Source organism: Colius striatus, chromosome 7 (assembly GCF_028858725.1).
Source record: "Colius striatus isolate bColStr4 chromosome 7, bColStr4.1.hap1, whole genome shotgun sequence".
Classification (NCBI taxonomy): domain Eukaryota; kingdom Metazoa; phylum Chordata; class Aves; order Coliiformes; family Coliidae; genus Colius; species Colius striatus.
The window spans coordinates 27,545,555-27,566,859 of record NC_084765.1 but is presented as its reverse complement, the minus strand read 5'-3'; the positions used below and the strand labels follow the sequence as shown (position 1 = coordinate 27,566,859).

At 35.7% G+C, this 21,305-nt stretch overlaps 1 protein-coding gene across 3 annotated transcripts in view; it reads left to right on the top strand.

The window, feature by feature from the left end:
- VPS13C (vacuolar protein sorting 13 homolog C) overlaps window positions 1-21,305 on the top strand; it is a 97,328-nt gene that overhangs the window by 28,168 nt on the left and 47,855 nt on the right. For all 3 annotated transcript variants that reach the window (XM_062000380.1, XM_062000381.1, XM_062000382.1), the window contains exons 21-41: window positions 495-621; window positions 2,003-2,120; window positions 2,889-3,018; window positions 3,390-3,468; window positions 4,436-4,575; window positions 5,156-5,309; window positions 5,714-5,790; window positions 5,948-6,007; window positions 7,622-7,775; window positions 9,062-9,178; window positions 10,508-10,611; window positions 10,864-11,031; window positions 11,807-12,111; window positions 12,418-12,565; window positions 13,391-13,499; window positions 13,939-14,072; window positions 16,353-16,509; window positions 17,225-17,304; window positions 18,139-18,198; window positions 19,322-19,487; window positions 20,920-21,036. In XM_062000380.1, the coding sequence (XP_061856364.1) occupies window positions 495-621; window positions 2,003-2,120; window positions 2,889-3,018; window positions 3,390-3,468; window positions 4,436-4,575; window positions 5,156-5,309; window positions 5,714-5,790; window positions 5,948-6,007; window positions 7,622-7,775; window positions 9,062-9,178; window positions 10,508-10,611; window positions 10,864-11,031; window positions 11,807-12,111; window positions 12,418-12,565; window positions 13,391-13,499; window positions 13,939-14,072; window positions 16,353-16,509; window positions 17,225-17,304; window positions 18,139-18,198; window positions 19,322-19,487; window positions 20,920-21,036 (2,704 nt within the window). The remainder of the gene's footprint in view (window positions 1-494; window positions 622-2,002; window positions 2,121-2,888; window positions 3,019-3,389; window positions 3,469-4,435; window positions 4,576-5,155; window positions 5,310-5,713; window positions 5,791-5,947; window positions 6,008-7,621; window positions 7,776-9,061; window positions 9,179-10,507; window positions 10,612-10,863; window positions 11,032-11,806; window positions 12,112-12,417; window positions 12,566-13,390; window positions 13,500-13,938; window positions 14,073-16,352; window positions 16,510-17,224; window positions 17,305-18,138; window positions 18,199-19,321; window positions 19,488-20,919; window positions 21,037-21,305) is intronic.

The window sequence follows — 21,305 nt, the reverse complement described above, 5'->3', positions numbered from 1 at the left end:
TGGAAACAATTTCATTTTGTAATCATGGTTGTAATTACTTATTAAATATATTGGATTTCTTCAGCAATACCTGACCTTTGGTGAACTACTATTTATTTTTTGTTAAAATCATAGCCTTTTATTAATACAAGAGAATACATTTTTCAATAATTTTTCTCTTGGAGTTTGAAAGTTGGTTCTCTTGTTCATATAAAATTGAAAGATCACAATAATGTAATATAATTCTAGCTGACTGATGAATTATTTATTTTAGTCACAGTCCAGCAGTAAACTTGCAAAAGTTTAAAGAAAAATTGTTTTTTCATAACTCGAATTAAGTGTATTGAGGTTAAAACAAAAAATCTACTTATAAGTATAAAATGAGTTAAGATCTCTTTAAGAGTCCAAATGTCAGTCCTAAACTCCTATGAATCATCTTTTTCATCTTCTCTAAACTTAATAGCATGTGTATGTAAGTTTTAGACTTAACTTTATCTTGTCCTTCATGTGTTTAGCTGAACAGCATAAGTCAAGACAGTAATCAAGCTTCGAGCTTTTCATCTTTAGAGGAGATCATGGACAAAGCTTATGACAAGTTTGATGTGGAAATAAAAAATGTGCAACTTCTTTTTGGAAGAACAGGTAACAAAACAACGTAGTTGCTGTTTACTTAATACTTACTGCTTACCTATGTGTAATAAATATATGTTTTGATGAAAAAAGGCAAAACTGAGGTGATTAACAAACTGATTGAAGGAAAGAAGGCAGAGGTTGGAGAGTTGAGTGGGGAGAAATCTAATGTAATTCAACAAGTGCAAGTGTAAAGTCTTGCATCTGGGAAAGAATAACCCCATGTACCAGTACAGGCTGGGGAATGAACTTCTACAGAGAGTAGTGTAGGGGAAAGGGACCGGGGAAGGGGGGTGGTGCTGGTGGACAGCAGGATGATGATGAGCCAGCAACGTGCCCTCGTGGCCAAGGCCAATGGCATCCTGGGGTGGATTAGCAAGGGGTCTGGTGAGTAGGTTGAGAGAGGTTCTCCTCCCCCTCTACTCTGCCCTAGTGAGACCACATTCAGCTCTGGGCCTCTCAGTTCAAGAAGGCCTGGGAACTGCTGGAGAGAATTCATTACAGGGCCACAAAGATGATGAAGTGGAGCATCTCCCTTATGATGAAAGGCTGAGGGACCTGGGGCTCTTCAGCTTGGAGAAGAGGAGACTGACGGGTGACCTCATTAATGTTTACAAATATGTAAAGAGTGGGTATCAGGAGGATGGAGCCAGGATGTTCTCAGTGATGGCCAATGATAGGACAAGGGGCAATTAGTATAAAGTGAACAGGCTGCCGAGATGGGTTGTTGCATCTCCTTCTCTGGGGACATTCAAAACCCAGCTGGATGAGTTCCTGTGACCTACTCTAGGTGGTCCTACTCTGACAAGAGGATTGGACTAGATGATCTTTTGAGATATCTTCCAACTGTTGTGATTCTGTGAAAACAAACCCATTAGTTAACTAAAAGATAGATTATAATACACCTGTCTGGTATTAAACTCTGAAAAATGCATTGGTTCAAACAACTGCTTGCTTTTTGTTTGGACATGTGTGCTTCAATACCATCAAGCTGTGTAAACGCCTAGAGCGGTTATGTTTTCTATCGTGTAGGAAAACAAAGATAAAGTTGGCCTCAGTACTTCATTTAGACTCAAGTGTGTGCAGACAACATAATTCTAGTTTACTGTTTTATATTTATCTAACCATATATCTATTTTTTATGGTTATGTGTTCAAATACATCTTCTAGTGTAGTGTAGGGCCTAAGGCTGGTAAAACAACAGAGAATTAAGAACTACTGAAAGTGAATTCAAAAGCTGTTAAAATACTTTACCCAAATTGTTCTAAATTTCTGTCATTTGGGTGGGTTCTTCATCCTTTCTCAATGATACCATTTGATTACTTGAATGGTGCCTTAATTAAAGCAATTAGAAAGTGCTGTTTTCTCACCTAAACTTGCTGAATGTTTGCAGGTGAAGACTGGAAGAAGGCTCGTTTTCAACGTCCATCAACTTTGCACATATTACAGCCTATGGATATTCATGTACAGTTGGCAAAATCAATGGTGGAAAGAGATACCAGGATGGCAAAGTAATATAATAATGTTGAAAAGACTTTTTTCTAATTACTCTGTACTTACAGAAAAGAAAACTGTGTTTTGCCCAAAGGTTTGGTTACACTTTATAATTTGAAGGTATTTCAGGGGAATGGAACATCTTTCATATGAAGAAAGACTGCGGGAACTGGGGCTGTTTAGTCTGGAGAAGAGGAGATTGAGGGGAGATCGTATTCACATTTATAAATATCTAAAGGGTGGGTATCGGGAGATACCCTTTTTTCTATATTAGCTAGCAACAGGACAAGGGGTAATGGGATGAAGCTGGAACACAAAAAGTTCCACTTAAATGTAAGAAAAACCTATTTCACTGTTCAGGTGAGGGAGCCCTGGCACAGGCTGCACAGGGGGGTTGTGGAGTCTTCCTTGGAGGTCTTCAAGACCCGCCTGGACATGTTCCTATGTGAACTGATCTAGGTGAACGTGCTTGGGCAGGGAGGTTGGACTAGATGATCTCTAAAGGTCCCTTCCAACCCCTACCATTCTACGATTCTATGATTAACTTGAGAAACAGAAGTAGCTTACTACTGTCTACAAAACCTATTTTAGCTAGTAGTTCCCTGGACACCTTCACTGGTTAGTAACTGCACTACTTAAACTGAGTCCAAGGCTTGTTTTTAATTGCAGAATCACTAGCTTAACTGTCATGTGATCTTTGTATGTGAGTATAGATACTGGTAAGATTTAAATCAAAAATTGATATGTACTACTTTGTCATGGAGTTTAATTTTTGGTTTTTAAAGGTTTAAAGTGTCAGGAGGACTTCCTTTGGTGCATGTCAGACTATCTGACCAGAAAATCAAGGCCATTTTTGATCTGATTGATAGCATTCCTTTGCCTCAGAAGTCATCTGTATCAATTCCAAGCACAAAGGTAAGCTGATTATACCTAAGAAAACTGAAATGAAAAAAATTACGTCACTAAAGGGATCCTAGTAAGTGTGAATTCCTGCTGATGTCTTGATATTTTTCATTTGAAATAAAGAGATATTTTTACCAAGCTGAGTTAGGCAAAGTTTCTTCAGTATGACTTACATCAGAACCTGCTGGGCCTATTCAGATCAGGCTTAATTTAGCCTTTGCCATTGTTTTACTGGTTTCAGTATAAGTTTTGGTAAAACCGATCTAAGTAATATTGGGGAGTCAAGGTGATAAGTGCATCATCAGTACAAAATATGACTGAACATACCCAGTTTTAGAAAGTTTAAAATAATGGGTTTTTTCCTCTCCTTTCCCTCTCTCTAGGTACCAGCTATTCCCACAATTCCAGCTCTTAGTAAAGGGTTACTTAAGACACCTCAGTTGTTAGCAGACATAGCGTCAGGTAAGAAACTACAGATAAGCTTTTGTACAAGTAGAGTGGCATAACTTATGGAATAGCTAACATTTTCAGACTGATATTCATATTAAAATGTTATAGGACAGTAGAGGTTAGTGTCATCATCTCCAGCTCCAAGCGCATAAGAAGATTTAAGATGCTGATGTTACCTCAGAATAATAAACTTGCTTTTAAAACCAAAAAACTTTTCTAAAAACATAATTAATATGCATAAGCAACCTCTTCAGATGTGAGAGTACTATTAATAACAACTGCATTAGGATGTCATTAGCTACCGGTTTAATTATTCAGATGTCATGAGACATCTTCTTATCAGAGAGTATTGGGGAACCTGTTGTTTCAGAATTGATTTAAATCCAAAACTGGATTTAGCCAAATGCTAATCTGTTGCTTCCGCTTCAGGACACATACTTTTGGGTGGCCACATAAGAAAGGTAACATGTCTATAGGCTATGTATACTGGCATTAGGTGGCCAGCCTGTGGAATAAACGGACTGTTACAGATATCATGTGTAGTGTCCTGAATGGCTTGTATTTGAAGAGGTTTCCTTTTTCTGAAATCACAGAACTAGAATAACAAATGAAAAATTACTATATTGACTTTGTGGACTTGAACATTTGCTTCCATGGCTGCTCTAGAGAACTTTCCTGTAATGGAATCTGGGAAACTTGTTTCCTGCACCTTACCTTGTAACTGGTTTTCTTTACATATGTACTTGAAGATCTGATGATACAGATAAACTCTAGTGCTTTCTTAATAGGGCTTTGATTTTCTTGACTTTTCATCTAATGGGTAAGAAAGCAGTATAGATCTAAAAAGTATACTTTGTGAGATGAGTTTTTAACTGCTCATATAGTTTTAAACCCCATTGGAATGGGAAAGAGGCAGTGATATATTTACCCTTGTTTCTGTAAAAAAAATGCTAAGAAGGAAGTCACTTCTCTTCTGTAGACTCTGAAGAAGATTATTTTGATTTTGATGAAAGTTCTGAACCAACAAACAAGGCACTAATTAAAGGAGAAGAAATAAGAGCTAAGGAGCCTGCTAAAGAGGAGCTTACGGATCTTAAGTTGAAGTTTGAAATTAAAGAGGTATATCTAATTTTTCCTTCTACATAGACAATATTTTTTAAGGAATCCAATAATCTACTACCAGTATTTTTCAGATTTAGTGCATTTAAAAACACAGCCACCAAACAAAAAAATCCGGATGTGTGTATATATAACGTGTTTCTGTGTCTGAGTTATGCAGTATGCATGTGAGTTGTTTTCTAAAAATGGTACATAAAGAAATAAAACATACACATACTTCATCTATGTGCACATATTAAAAAACTCAGGAAAAAAAAAACGCAGTTGGAGTATTTTTTGGTAGAAAATAATAGTACCAAGTTGTAATTTGGGAGTAAAGGGTGGGAAATTTTCTCTGTAAGAACAGAGGAAATACCCAGGCAGGTCACTTGCAATGAGCAAATCCCAATATTTTGATTATATTTTTTGCCATCAAACAATCCCTTTCTTCCTATTTTTACACTTGAACTCTGTAGTAAAAATAATATTTCCTGCAATGTAGGAAAGTCATTAGTTATGCACTTTTTTCCACTATTGGTTTGAATTGTGAGAAAACCATGTGTGAAAATATGGTGTAACTGTGTATTTCTTGCTCATCCAGGTTTTAGTAGAACTCACCAGGCAAAACAAAACTGAGGAAACAGTACTTGTGTTTGATGTAATGCATCTTGGGACGGAAGCTACTGTCAGAACCTATAATTTAGCAGCTATATCTTATTTAAAGAAAATAAGCTTGGATTACTATGAAGTTGGAGGTAATAAGCAATGGAAAAGAAGTATATGTGTGTATGTGTGTTTACATAAATAGCAGTTAGTCTGCAACTGTGACTCTCCTGTCCCTTCTGCTCACTGAAATCTCAATGTTTCTCCAGTTTTCCAGTTACAATACCTAGTATGCAACTATCCGTTGTCAATGCTTGTCTCATAGGTACAGTTGATACCACAATGCTTATTAGATAAATAAATAACTTTGGATAAAGAAAGGATACAGATTTACCATTTTGCACTTAACAAAAAGAAACCAATGGTGCTATTTGGTGGTGCAATGTATTTTAACAATGTTGAAAGCTAATTTCTGTCTTCAAGGCACAAAATTATTTGGTATTGGAAAGAACATAAATGATGCTAATTCTTGTGTATTTCATGTGGTATGTTACAGGTAAAAAAGCACCCATTCATCTAATTAGTTCCTCAGATAAACCTGGCTTAGACCTTCTGAAGGTGGAATATATCAAGGTATACATAAAGCTTTTATAGTATATGAGTGCTTTAAAAATAATTTTTAAAGTCTTAAACATACTATTCAAAGCTAGTGTATTGTTTCATATCCTCTGAAGAGCACAGTGGCTGGTTGGAATTTAATATTAACCTTCATGTGAACCATTATTTTCAGGCTGACAGAAGTGGGCCACATTTTCAGACAAGTTTTGACAACACTGAACAGATGATTCAAGTGAGTGCTTACAGATTTTATTGCTTATTTTATTTTTATTTGCATATGTAGAAATAAAGAATCAATACAGAGCCTTAGAGCAGGGAGATTTAAAGAGTCAACATGTACTTGAAGGTTTTTATACAACTGAACGTAAGAGCAATATGTTAGTCTGTTTCTTAACTGTGATAAAAAAAAAGCCCAGCTAGCTCATGGATAAAATTCAAAATAATGTAAGAATGAATCTTCTCATACATATGAGATCATGAAATTCACATGCCCAGTATGGGAAAATGTATTGGGATCTAGAAGCATTTCCCTTTCCTGTCAAATAATCAGTTTTTATTTTGAGTACCACATGATCAACACTGTTGGCTAAATTTAGTAAGAAGTCTAAATCCATGGGGTTTTCAGGCATATGTTTTCTTTGTTTTGTGAGAGAGAGCACAGGGGAACATATCTCAAGGAACTCCTTGAGATACTACATTTTCTTCTCCAAAACTTTTGCCATAGACTCTAGAATGAGAATTTGATCTCTTAAAAATGATTGCAATATAGGGAAATGTTTTCAGAGAGGAAGTACATGATTTCTTAAGTTCTGACTGGTGTACTAATAGAATATTTTGGAGTCAGATATTTCAGTCTAAGAAAAAACAATGTCTTGAGAAATTCATCAAACTGCAAAGAACTGTCAGTTTTCTGTGGTAGATACTTCTCTCCCTTTACAGCTTCCTGATATTATTTTGCCTGCTATTTTTTCGTGAAAAGACTGAAGCATCTCATTTGCCAACTAGTAGTTTTAGAGCATGTATACATTTTGTCAGGGAAGTCTAGTTAATAGTGGAATATATAGCCAAGAAAATTCCTACAGCAGGGATGACAGTTCTACTCCAGTACTACTGAGGTAGAAATACATACTGAGTTGCCTCACTTTATGCTATGGGATAGTGTAGATATTAAGAGAACTCAGCTTTCTATACATCGTCAAGGTTTGATTTGCAACTCTTCAGTGAAACTTCTGTATCTATAAGAATTGCATTTGGTCTCTTTTTTCCAATTTCAAGTGCATTCAAAAGAGTGACTTTTACCATACTATATGGAAGGCACTTAATCAGTGAATTTGTTGAGAAAGACCTTTGTACTAAGTTTCTGTGTAGCAGGCACCTGCCACTTACCATTCATGTAGTATTGTGTTATTGCAGGAGCATTCAAGAGCAAGTCTGTGTTTGACAAAGCATATTGCTTAGGAAGACTGAATCCTGGTTTAGGTTAGACTACCAGGAGATACCAAGTGTATCTCAGTCATCTAATTAAGTTTTCCACTTGTTTAGTGCCATTTTCTCCAATGACTTTTTCAATCATTTAATGCTTCTAAATTAATTTTGTATGGCTTAGCTTTTGTACTGAGAAGGTTATAGGTTAACAGTTACGACTGTTGGGTTTTTGTTCAATCTAAGCTTACCACTTTTCTGCTTTACAGAAAGCCTTTTCCCTTCATGATGTGTTGCTGGCAACTCATGCAGCTTTTCTGTTTCCAAGAAACTGTTGTATTTCATTGAGTGCTTTTGCAGCTCCATGTAACTCTTAGACTTGTAAATTATGTTTTTGTTGTATGGAATCTCATGTTTTCAACAGATTGCTTTTTCATCATTGAACCTTCTACTGCATACAGAGGCCCTTATGTCTACTGTCAGTTTTCTAACAGCTCTTAGTCCATCAGGCAATGGAAGTAGCGAAAACACACCAACTAAAGACACAAAGCAAGAAGATGACACTAGGTTGAGGAAAGGTACAGTTGTGTTTGTCAAAATGATGATTATGAAGGGATGTGTTGCATGCTGGCAAAAAAGTCAAATCTAGAGCTTTGTAGTGTGGGGTGAAGGACAAAGCTCATGTGACTCCAGTTCTAGGCTGAAGGACTGATTTAAAAAAACCAATAAATGAAACAATGATTATGATAATAAGTGTTGTCTTCAGGTGAGATTTCTATTCTTGTGTTTCATTGCCACTTCACAAATAGACTTGATTTTGGATAAATGAGATCGCTGCAAGTTTAGAGGATTCGAACAGCAGCATGATCTTAGTTTTCATGGTAAAATGAAGGAGATGAGTAGTACTGGATGACTATGCTGTGTCTTTGATATAGGCAATTTAAATATACTTTCAAAGAAGTACTTGAGTCTTGTGCTAGTCTAGTGAAAATCTTGTTCCTGTAGCACAGACGGGAACAAGAAAAATAACGAAAAAACTCAAGCATTGTGTGAGCTGGAAATGAGGTGTCTAGTGAAGAATGTTCAGAATCACTTCTAGTTTTAAATGGCCTGGATTTGAATCTGCAGGCTGAAAAGAGGCTGTTACTGTGTATGGTTTAACAGCCCATAAATGTTTGAGCTCTTAGATTAACATTTTGATACTCTTGGTTAGTGAAGGTGCAGATCATCAGTGGGGTCTGATGGCTTCTGGTCTTCCTCCATCGATACCTTTTGACACCTGTGCATGACTTACCTTGCCATGCTTGCAGCCTTAACATGTGCTGGAGTAAAACCTGAGTGTTCACTGCCTGAAATAGGGTTCCAAAGTTTGCCATTTCTTATAAGCTTGAAATTTAAGAGAAAACTGTAAACATTAGGATCTTGGACTATGAAGTGCTAGGTAACCTGAAAAAACCCACTGCTGTGTATCTATTGAGTTATTCACGATGTTAAAAATAAGTATACTGTGTGGTTTGTTTCCTCTTAACCCAGCAATTACCCTTAATTAAAAACAAAAAAGTTCCAGTAGAGAGTCATCACTAGATGGGAGGAATGCCGGACATATAATTGGAAGCAAATGCTGATGTTTTTATTCTTTCTCAGTAGAGTGGCCTTCAAAGGAAGATATTGCTCTAAGAAGGACTGTTACAAACTTACTCATGGTAGTGGTGATGAAAGAAACTATAGGAAACAAAACTTAAGTCATTTGAATGCCAAAAAAACCCCCAAAACTAGACCTAAACATCCCTCAAATGCTTTTAGGTGTTTAAGTGAAAATATGAATTATATGTACTTTGAAAATCTGCCCCTCTGTCCTTTCTAGTGACTAGACCTTCCAAGGATAAGGATATCTTTGACTTCAAGCTTTTTGCCAAGCTGGATGCCTTCTGTTTAAATATTTGTGATGAAAAAAAGAACATTGCAGAGATCAAGATACAAGGTATTAAATTCTTTGTTAGTAGTAACTCATCTAGTAGTTTACTTTCAAAGCAGCTACTAAGAATTGGACAAAAAGATAGATAAGGTGTAAAGTTTCAGCATCTAACATTTTTTTTTTTTAAATGTTGTCTGTACAACCATGGCTTGTGGTAGTGTTTTCAAAGCCAATGTTTTTATCTGTCAGAATGATTTGGCCTCCAACTAGAAAAGCACGATATATTATTCTTCAGGTAATTAGGTTTATGTTTTGAAGGAGGTAGATTATGGATGGCTTTTCATGTACTAAGCTTTGGACATTTTTCTGCTGTACCTGGTAAAACAAACCCCTTAAAGCTATTTTCTTTGGTTTTGAACTTTTAGTGTTTGTTTGAGTTTACTTGTTTTGGTTTTGTACTCTTGATTCTTTTTTACCCCTCTGAGGGGCTATCCGTTTTGTGTGAGGGTGAGACAGAAGGAAGTACTGAAGTTTCAGTTCCAGGTTTGGCTACAGCTGCCATCTTGATAGCTGCCAAAACTCTCTCTTAGTATGAATACTTAAAAATGTTTGATATACAAGAATATGGAATATAATTCATAAAAAGTCTCTTACTTGTGCCTATCTCTACATCTTGTGATGTATTCACACAAGATTTTGTGTGCAAAAGTGTTTTATTCCAATGCTATATAGTGATACACTTTTTGATAGAAGATCTCAGTAAACTAACTCAGTAGCTTGGTTACTAAGAGAGAGGTTACTGTTTGAATGTATTTATATAACTAGTAGCTCATTATTTCCAGAGTATCTATGTTACAAATTCTTCTGTTTTGGTCAAAGCTGTAGTACGGTCATATTCTCAAAGCTTAGCAGCAGACAGCATAGTGTATGGACTTGGGTTTGAACCATAGATAATGTACTTGTCTTCTGTGTCTGACTGATAAAATGCAAAAAGTCTCCAGAACTTGTAGTAACTTTTATTTCAGAGAAGTTATGGTAGTTGGGGAATTACCTCAAATTCCTCTGAATTGGATACAGGGAGATTAAAATGCCTGGGATTGAATAGAACTCTTCTCTTTACACTGCCTTCTGCAAGGGATGTGGTACCTGACTGCTTTTGTTTGGAAAAAGAGAGGTGTGTTTAGATTTTTTTTTTTTTTTTGGTATGGTGATTATTTTTGTTTTGGTTTTGATCCTTATTGGATCTAACAAACTGTTAAAGAAATAATTGTTTATTGTGAGGTATAATTTCTGTAACTTTTTTCACCGCACCTACTGGTATTATGTGTCACTACCCTGAAAATGAGTGTCGTTTCTGTCATGCAGTGCTATTGTTTCTCTCTTTATATTTTACAGGTCTTGACTCGTCTCTTCTCCTTCAACCAAGTCACACTGTGTTCTTTGCCCGGCTTAAAGATATAGTTGTCACAGATGTGGATTCAAGGACTCTTCATAAAAAAGTACAAGTTTTAAAGTTCTGCTTGATTCTTGATTAGCTTTGTGTGTATGAAAGTGAAATGTAGTACCTATTCTTATTTCACTTCAGTTGCCATGAATAGAAGGATGGATGTCCAAAAATATTTATTTAAAAAAAGAAAAAAAAAATAACTTGTACATCTGATAGGCTGATGATGTATTTAGTTCTTTTTTGTGTCAAGTACCTTTTTGGAAACTGCTGATGACTGGTAGGTACTATTTATCTTTCTTTTTAGGCTGTATCTATAGTAGGAGATGAAGTTTTCAGTTTCAATCTGACGTTAGATCCTTATGCTACTGAGGGAGAAGCTTACACTGACATGTCAAAAGTGGACGGTACGGTGTCTTTGAAAGTAGGCTGTATTCAAATAGTGTACCTTCACAAATTTCTCATGTCTCTTTTGGTAAGTCCATATATTTTCCTGTGTATGTTTCTGCTGCATTCTCAAATTAGTCTTCCTGTTTTTGTCCTCAGTACAAGTGGTAACTAAAAGTTCTGAAGGAGAAAGGATAGGCTTAATTTTTTGTGTTTAGTATTAAAAAACTTCAAGTAAGCTTTAACTGGTTTGAATTTCAAGAACTGGATCACTACCCACCCTCTGCTTTGGAAACAGAGAAAGCTCGATGCTGTTATTTCAGGGGTTTTGTGTTCACTGCCTTCTTCACTCTGACAAAAACCCAAGTTCATTGCCAGCATACTAAGCTAAAGTTAGAGACAAAACTTTATGCAAGGTTAAATGCTATGAAGACGTCAAATTAATCACTAAATATTTGTACCTTCATCATTTGTCCTCACATTGGCCTTTTCAATTTAAGTGCTTTCTTTCATTCAGTACTGGCTTTAAAAGGAATTAATATTCACTGAGGGCAAAGAGGGACGCTAAGAACACTATGCGTGCCCAAAAGCTAGTGAGGTAAAGCTATCTTACAGCTAATGAAGGAAGAAAAAGTAGAGATACATTTGAAATGAAGGGATTCTACTGTTTGGTATGTTTTTGACCCTCTATTAGAGGTCACAACAGAAGGCACTTGGTTGTCTTTCTCCCAGGGAAAATTCAACTTAGTAAGCAGCATAATTGGTGGTAGGTGTTGATTGTGATTGATGTAAAATGAAAGAGTGATTTAGATTGAAAAACTATTTACAGACATTTCTCCTTTCTTTTCAACTGCTTATTCTAGAGCTTCTTGAACAATTTTCAGACAGCTAAGGAGGCACTGAGTGCTGCTACAGTCCAAGCTGCAGAAAAGGCTGCTACCAGTGTAAAAGACCTGGCTCAAAGGAGTTTTCGACTTGCAATGGACATTCACTTGAAAGCACCAGTTATAGTAATACCTCAGTCCTCAGTTTCCCCCAATGCTATAGTAATAGATCTTGGCTTGATTAAGGTTCAGAACCAGTTTAGCTTGGTGTCTCCGGAAGGCAGTTCACTCCCTCCAGTCATTGACAAAATGGATGTGCAGCTGACAAAGCTGAAACTGTCTAGGTAATGTGTACTTTACTGAGTAATGCTGTAGCTAATTGGTAATATTAATACTCTATAGGATATTAATCTGCTTGCTTGGAAACCATGGTTGGTGACAGCATTAAATATTTGGTGTACTAACCTTTTAAGGGCAAATAAATCAGTAGTGAAATCAGATAGTATTCTACTCTAAAAGCATTTAAGCCTAAAGAGAGATTACATTTGATATTTTACTATGTTACTTAAAAAATGCAACATATGACTTAAGTTCTAACTTCCCCACCTTATGTTTTGTTCTATTTTGTTTTTTTCATCCTTTGTTTTAAGGACTACTGTGGAGACAGATTTGTCTCATCCAGACATTCAGATACTTCACCCCATTAATTTAAGCCTGTCTGTGAAACGAAATCTATCTGCGGCTTGGTTTCACAAGTTACCAGTATTGGAGATCACAGGGTATCTGGATACCATGAATGTAAGTCTTGTGAAAAGAAGGTGGTGAGGAGTTCATGATAATGCTTATTGTAACACTAAGGTTTATGTTACTTCTTATGAACACAAAGATGCAACAAGCTGTTACGTTTTTTTAGTTGTGGATGGAGTGAGTTTCAGGAATGTCAATAGTGTTTAACCTATACGTATGAATGTAAAGGTTTGAAAGAGACATACAAAACACCCAAACTCTTTTGTACATTTATTAAACAGAGATAAAGAAAAGAGTAAATGGAAATATATGTCAAGAGGTCTTATTTACCCCCTGCCATAAGGCAGAAGCAACTTGAATGAAAAATTTTTTCACCAGTTCTTTGAGTGAGTGTTTGTTTAGTGTTTTTTATGAAGTCCCATGGAATCTTCTTGCAAATATTTAAGCAAATATTTCCCTTAGTATCTCCAGCTTCATAACTTTCTATCTCCCTTGAATGACCCCAATATAGGTTTTTTTTGGTGTCAATTTATATACTGTGAAAGAAAATACCAGGTACATCTTGGGTAAAAGTGGAATTAAAATATCAGGTAGCATGTAATTTACAGGAAAATATTAAAAGCGTAGATATGCTAAATAAAGACTGCAATGTATATTGATCCATCTTTAGAAGTCATAACCTACTTTAATCTGCTAATCTTTTAAGAATAAGCCCTTAAAAGAGTTTGATTGTACAATTTAAAGGGTTATGCTGCTGACAAAATATATGTAAGCAAGCACTCTTCTTGCCAGGAAACATTGTTCTGCTTTTCTGTTTAGTAATAAGTTTAGGGAACAATGTATTTTTCCTGAGAACTCTGATCTGCAATTTTGTAGGTTGTGTTAAGTCAAGAGGATTTGAATGTCTTTCTCAAAGTATTGATGGAAAACCTTGGTGAAGCAGAAGAAAAACAAACTCATGCCAAATCAGTACTGCAAAAGGAAGGTCAGAGGTGGAATTTGTTTGTCATGAATATTAAGTGTGTTAGCTTTCAAGAATAATGAAAATCATTTATTATCTGGAAAGCAAGCTTAGGTCTGAGGGTATGATGTATAAGTCAGAAACTCTTCCCTTTTTAATTTTGCAAGGACAGTATTCATACTTCAATACTTAAAGTGGAAACGTTAGCAGATAAGATTTGGTAATTATGTTAGCTAAATTGTCACGGAACTAGCAAGGTATTGAGATGTCAGAGTGATTTGGTTGCCAGAAAATGTTTCTGTTTCTTTTGCCTACTCTGAAATTAGAAGCTTCACTTGTGGAAGAGTTGCTAGCTTATCTTAGGTGAATGTAAGCCATCTAAATGAATAAAAGAATTGAATATGTTTCTTGAGTGAAACAAATTGTGGCAATTTCCAGTTTACCAATTTATTGAATGCTCCAGGTAAAACTAAAGAAATGGAGAAATCAGTTTTGACATGGGATAAGAATGTTCCAGAAGGAATGCTATCTGGAAAGAAAAAAAGTACATTAAATGAAGATGTAATCAATATGCTACTTAATTTTGAAATCAAAGAGGTATGTATCATTGTAACTGTATCCAGTGCTTAAGACTGTTTTTTTTTTAGAACTGGGGGGCTGTAAAGTACATTCTAACCATTCAAAGAAGATGATACTTATGAACAAAAAGAAAACAAAGCCCCTAGAACCCAGATGCCACTATTTCTTTAGCTGTTATCTTTTGTCTATATTATGTGAGATGATATCTATAGAATATTTAACATACGCAATACATCTAACAGGGAAAACTAGACTTTTTGGATGGTCTACACTCATATAGCCTTAATCCTTTGTAACAGTGCATGGGATTCTCTTGGTAACAAAACATCTGAAATAGTTAAACTGGAACTAATGTTTTTCCTTTAGAAATGCTAAGTCTGAAGGTTAGGTTGTCGTGGTTTAACCCCAGGCAGTAACTGAGCACCACACAGCTGCTTGTCCACTTCCCTTCTCCAGGTGGGATGGGTAGGAGAACTGGAAGAAAAAAACAAGTCTAACTCATGGGATGAGATAAGAACAGTTTAATGACTAAAATTATTTAAAATACAAAAATAATAATAATAATAATATAAGTAATGAAAAGGAAAGTAACAAAAAGAGAAAAAAACTGAGGCCAAAAAAAACCCCAAAAAAACATTCAAGTGATCCCATCTGAAATAATCCCAGCCCACACCAGGACAATGTGAAGTACTGGAAAAATGCACAAGCAATCAGTTTACAAAGATGCATTTGTGGAAGAAGTTGTCCAGCGTTCTTTTTTTTTTCCTCGGAAGATGTCTGTCGTACTTCAATGTGGAGAACTCAGCATGGTCTTTCATTTTTTGAGTAACCTGACAAAATGGCTTAGATGTACCGTTTACTTTAAGAAACTGTATGTTTTATTTGGTTTGGGATTGTTTTGGTATACAATTTTTGTTTCACGAACCTCTGTGGATATTTTTTTCTCGTAGAAAATCTGGATTCCTGTTTTTTAGACAGGAGAAAAGCCATTCCCAAACCCAAGTTTTCTGAGAGTTACATTCAAAGACTAGAAACTTCCCATCCCTAGCCACCAGGGAAACATGTTCTATGTGAATGATATGAAATCATATAAGAAAACTTGCTTTTAAGGGCATTAGAAGCATTTGTCCTTTGTTTGAAGTGTAGATGGGTAGCAAGTCAATACCATCCTGGGTTTGAGGTTTTCTCAGTGTTTGTAGAGATACAGTTGCAGCTGACTGATGAGATACCTATCAACAGACAGCATGTACTTATCCAATGTGTACCCGCAATACCTGTGGCAGCTTCTAACATTGAGATTTTTCATCTTTCCTGTGAAGAATTTTTTGAGTGGTGGGACTGTGGCATATTAGAGGCTACCTTGTAGTGCTCCATGTTGTCTTTAATGTATCTCGTAAACAATTCTTGTTTAATATGTTTTTACACACGCTTCACCTGGAAATTTTTACTAGGGTAGTGTCCACATTATGTGTGGACTGTATGTCTTGGGTGATGAAATGGTAAAATGCTAATTTGTTTGTGTACAAAGAGTATGCCACATAGTGATACAGACAAGGTATTGACAAACTTGAATTCTTTGAATTCCCTACCTGGTAAATGATTAGGTTGAGGCACTATTTTTCCTTTCTGAGAATGGAAAATAATTGCTGCATGAAATAATTTCATTGAAATTAACATTATTCATTAATAACTGTATCTAGTTCTTCTGCTTTAATTTTCAGCTACATTTAGAAACATAAGTGTTTTTCTTATTTTCAACACTCAAATTGATGTAATTCTTGAAGTCTTCTATAAACAAAGAACTGTAATGTCGAGACACTTCTGTGTTCTTAAATATTATTATTTGTATAACATCTGATATTCAAAGGTTGATTCACATTGCTATCTATTTTCTACTGCCCTTCCTTCTGGACTAATATGATTTGAATTAACTTTTTTTTCATATTCCGACTTTGTGTGTAGCACTGTGTAGCATCTGATTACAAAACTAAAGCGTAGCTTGAGCAGGTAAAGATGTACTGCTATGTCAACACAATTGAATTCTAACCACATTATTAGACTTGGGATTTTTGTTTTGTTGTTGGAGTTGCAAAGTGTTACTTCACAAGAGGAAGACAGTGAGGATGGGGGAACATCTTTAACAAGCTGATATTGTAGATTCTATTTGTGAAAAGATACTATGTCGAGATTAAGATTACTTTTGAAGCTTTGCTGAGGAGATAAAGCACAGCTATAACTGCATGCCATAATATCCGGACTGCTTTATTGAAATAGTGAACTTATCTTTCCATATTCAAGGTTGTAGTAACTTTGATGAAGCAAGTTCAGAAGGAGAGATACCCATTACATATTCTAACTGTGGTACAGCTTGGAACAGAGACCAAAATTAGAAATCATGAATTGACTGCAGCAGCATATCTGAAAAAAATTATTATGAAATGCATTGAAATAAATGGTAAGTCTTTTAGAAAACTCTTATGTAGTCAGTATAGTGTTTGCCATCAGCAAGAAGATGGAATGGTCAAAAAAGGGAAAAAAAATGACTATATGTCAAATTCACTTAATGGTGCTGTCTTATGTAATTTAGATTCTATTAATGTGTTTCAGTTGATACTAAGTTTTACTCCTGTAGCTAAACGTACCTTGAATTAATTTGAGTTAGTTGCCCACTTTCTAGAGTGTCTGTTTGGGGTGTGTTGATGAGCTTCTGACTCTGAACTTTATGGCCATTCTCATGGTGCTCGAAGTGCAACATGCTTCCTTGATGGGTGAGGTACAATTCAAAGTGATATTGAAGTGATAACTTAAGTATATTAAATGTATTCAAGATAAAAAAAATACGGTTTTGAATATAAACCCCTAAAGATAGCAATGCAAAACTAATTAGAGGAATGCAAGTAACTTTCTCATTTTGAATCTTCTTTCAGGACGAAGACAAGTTAATTTTGACTAGTTTAATTAAAAAAACCACCAGCTTTTCACAGGGTAATGCTTAATCTGAAGCTTCTCAGCTAAAAGAGATGCTTTTCTTCACTCTGTTAGCTAGAACAGTATCTTTTCTAGTATACCATTAAGTAATATATCATTAAGAATTTGCATGGTGGCATTCTATAGATGGGAGCAATACTTGTGAGTGGAAATACTTCATAGTTTTATTTCTTTATTTACAGACTCAAAAGGAGATCCTCTTTGTATTATTAATTCTTCAAGTGAGACAGATGAACATCTTCTGAAAATGGAATACATTAAGGTTTCAATACCTTTTAACTAAGATTTTCTGGGGAGTAAAATAAGGCTTTCATACTTTGTGTTAGATTTTTTTACTTGCTTTAAAACCTGTAGAATTTATATCTAGAACTTTTCTAGATTTTTCTCCCAAATACCTGTTTTTCAACTTGGTATTTCATTTCATTTCATTTCATTTCATTTCATTTCATTCTTCACTGCTTCCCTATAGTGCTTGCATCAAGTCAACCTAATTACCGAAGTTACGTGTGAAGCTGTATGTTTGTACACGTTGTTCTCTGTGAACAGTGCAGATTAATGCATTTATGAAACTTATATAAGGAAAGAAAATCTCACCTATTAATTGATAGTTGACTCTCTACAGGAGATAAAACTAGCATTTGAGGACTGATATGTTGGTAGCTAGAATTCTTGAGCTTTTATTTTGTACAAGAAAACATCCTTCAAAAACTGCATGAAATATGTTGTAGTGCTAGCAGGCTACTCGTACTCCTATCTTTAATGACATGATTTTTGTAGGGAGAAACAAGTTCACTTGTTCTGGTAAAGTGCTTAAGCATAAATTGATCCAGTTTAAAGAGACCTTAGTTAAGGGAATATTTTGTAACTGACTAGCTGAATTTTCACAAAATATATGCTATCAAATGTCTCTGAGCAGAGCATTGTGAATACCTCTTTCTGGCTGCCTTGATTGTGTGTGTTATTTAGAGAACTTCAGTCTTCATCACTTTGTTTTCTTTTGTGATGGGAATAATCCTTGTGTGTGTGTGGTGAATTCAATCAATTCAGTTAATTCAGTAGAGTCTGACTGCATGCTTGGGCTTTTTTCTTCCTTTAGGCTGATGCTGATGGACCAGATTTTGTTACTACCTATGAAAGCACCAAACAGAACATCAATGTAAGTACTGGATATATTTAATTTTTTTTAAAGCTTCTCAGATAGTTATTTGCCCACTTTCTCTCATCTCATTGAAGAGAAAAAACCCCCACTTCAGCTCAAAGCAAAACCCTGACTCTTTGATCATTGAAGCCTGCTGCATTATAGTTTACTACTTCAGAGAGAATCCAGAAGGAAAACGATGTTTGTGGGGTTTTTTTTTCCTACATAAGAGTTTACAGTCTTTATTTTTTTTTCCAACTAGAAATTGTACATTTTTAGCTAGTTAAAATTGATATGGATGTATTTCTAACTGAGGCCTGTGGGATGCATTTTATTTCTGGAGTGAGAGCAACATGTGGAACAAAGCCCTTGTGTTTCAGAACTTGGAAGTTTGTAACAGTGAAATTGGCATGAGGTAAAATACCAAACAAGCATTCTCATAGATTTTGAGTTCAGTCAGTCCCTTTTTATTTTTAACTGTCTTGAATCACGCAACTATTCATGTGTAGTTTTCCATGGCTTCAGTGACTTATGAAGCAAGTAGGTCATTTTGCCTTTAAAATGCTTTCTTTGAAATAGTAGTGATGGCTGCTGCTTGCTACTTGAGAGCCGTATGTGGAATTTGGAGTGGCTGGACAACCTGGGGCCAAGAGAGCCGACATTCTGTAATGCATCAGTAAACCCAGCATTTACCAAGAGTTGCCTTGGGCTAGGAGAAGTTGGCTAGCTGATTCTGGCTTTTACGAAGTAATGCTGGCTAGAGTAGTTGTTACCCTTGTGCTTTCTGTTCTGATTGCAGATTTTGAGTTGTGTTATACTAAAATAAATCTATACCTGTTTCTCAATCAACCAAAGTGCTTAATAGTCCGTAACAAAATGCAGAACAACAGAGCTTACAGGCAAAGCATAAGCATGTGAAACACCTATTTTTTGATGAGCACCACTCTTCTGTAGCTGTTTTAAACTTTCTTTCCATAGTTTCCCTCATGCTCTGGAGCTTCTATGGCGTTAAGTTGAAGGAGATAGCAGTGTGATTGAGCACCAGCCTTTTGTCTCAGTTTTATGGCAGTAACTCTGGGTTGTAATGCAATCAACTGCTACTAAATAACAGTGTTACTTTGTCTCCTTACCCTCATTATAGGTCATCTTTTCATGTTTGGATATAGTACTTCACACAGAGGCTTTGCTTTCCATCATGAGTTTTCTTACATTCAGTGTTCCACCAGGTGGTCTGCCTAGTACTGATAAAGCATCAGACCACAAGCCTCAAATAAAAGATCAAGAAAAAGAAAGTACTCCTAAACCAGGTAATGTAGTATTAGAAAGGCCATATTTTTGTTGCTTAACAGTATCGAGCCTTTAGTTTCAAAAGGTATCATTTCAGGTACAGCATTGCAGTCTGGTTGGAAAACAAGGCATGCACAATTGTACATGGGAAGAAAATAATCTAATTAAAAAAACCTCAAACCCACAGTTTAATTTTTTTGCTGCTGCTTGTTTTTACAAATTCTCCTTACTCAATATAATATTTCTCTAGGTACTGGTCTGACTTTCATAATAAAAATGAAATAAACGATGTTGCAGGAAGCACCACCAAAGCTTTCCCAAAGCATCAGTGTCAACAACTTGGTTACTTTCCAATCTGAAGGCTCTAAAGAGGGCTTACCTTGAAGAAAGTAAACATTTTTGAGCTCATTTTGAACTGAAGCATGTTGGACTTAATTTCGTAACGTTTCTGTAATGTTGGAATAGTAAAAGTTTTTGTATAGAAGCTCCTTAGGAATGTTTTGTTGGGTCCTATGTGGTTGATTCTTGTGTTTCCAATGTTGTTTGAGAAATTCAAGATTTTCTAAGCCTAAATCTATTGGGATTGAGTTTACAGTGGTTGGGTGTAACATTTTGTGTTCTGCAGGCATCCTCATTTTTGCTGCAGAAACTTTTTTCACCTAATAGCCCTAAATAGGCCTTGCTACTCTATATAGAAAGAAACATTTCTTACCTGAGATAGCGTTTCAAGTAATGAAATGTACACTGTGTTCAGTGTACTGTTACATGAAAACTAGGTATTAAGGATAGGGACCTACTTGAGAGAGTTCAGCACAGGGCTACGAGGATGATGGAGTGGAGCATCTCCCTTATGATGAAAGGCTGAGGGAGCTGGTGCTCTTTAGCTTGGAGGAGACTGAGGGGTGATCTCATTAATGTGTACAAATATATAAAGAGTGGATGTCAGAAGGATGGAGTCAGACTTTTCTCAATGATGTCCAATGATGGAGCAGTGGGTACAATCTGGAACATAAGAAGTTCCAAAGAAACATAAGGAAAAACATTTCATTGTGAGGGTGATGGAGCACTGGAACAGGCTGCTCAGATGGGTTGTTGAGTCTCCTCTGGGGACATTCAAAACCCACCTGGATGAGTTCCTGTGTGACCTACTGTAGGTGATCCTGCTCTGACTGGGTGTTTGGACTTAAAAGATCTTTTGAGGTCCCTTCCAGCCCTTGAGATTCTGTGATTCTGTGAAAAAACTTCCCATTTGCCTCTGTTAGTGACTGTTCTTGTGCCAGAAGAAAACTGTCTTAATCAAAAACTTATTTCACATCCTGACTAATAATTAGGAGTAACGTTTAGGGAATAGCTGCAGATTGCTTTTTCAACAGTTAATATATGTATAAATCAAATAATCTAACATTTGTTTTAAAAAATTGACATAACTAACTTCTTACATGTCTCTTGTAGTGTCTAGTGGTGCAGAGTATGATGATATCTGTGAATTAAAACTCACTGCAAAGCTGAATGCATTCAATATTACAGTGTGTGATCAAACCTGTAGAATTGCACACATTAGAATACAAGGTAAGAGATATTTATGTAAATATTTAGTTGGTTATAGCTTTATAAGAATAACATAAGAAATATGTTATTCCCCTCCATTCATTCCCTTCTGAAAGGCTAGTATGTGCACTCTAGATGTCTCTGTAATGTAAGTTTGGATACATTTTGATTGTATGATATGATTGTGGTTAAAGTACTTCAACAGTCAAAATGCCTGTGAGGGAAGAAAATGTTTGATTCAGAAAAATAAGGCAATTAAGTTGATAAGTGAAGTAAAAAGAGAAGAAATG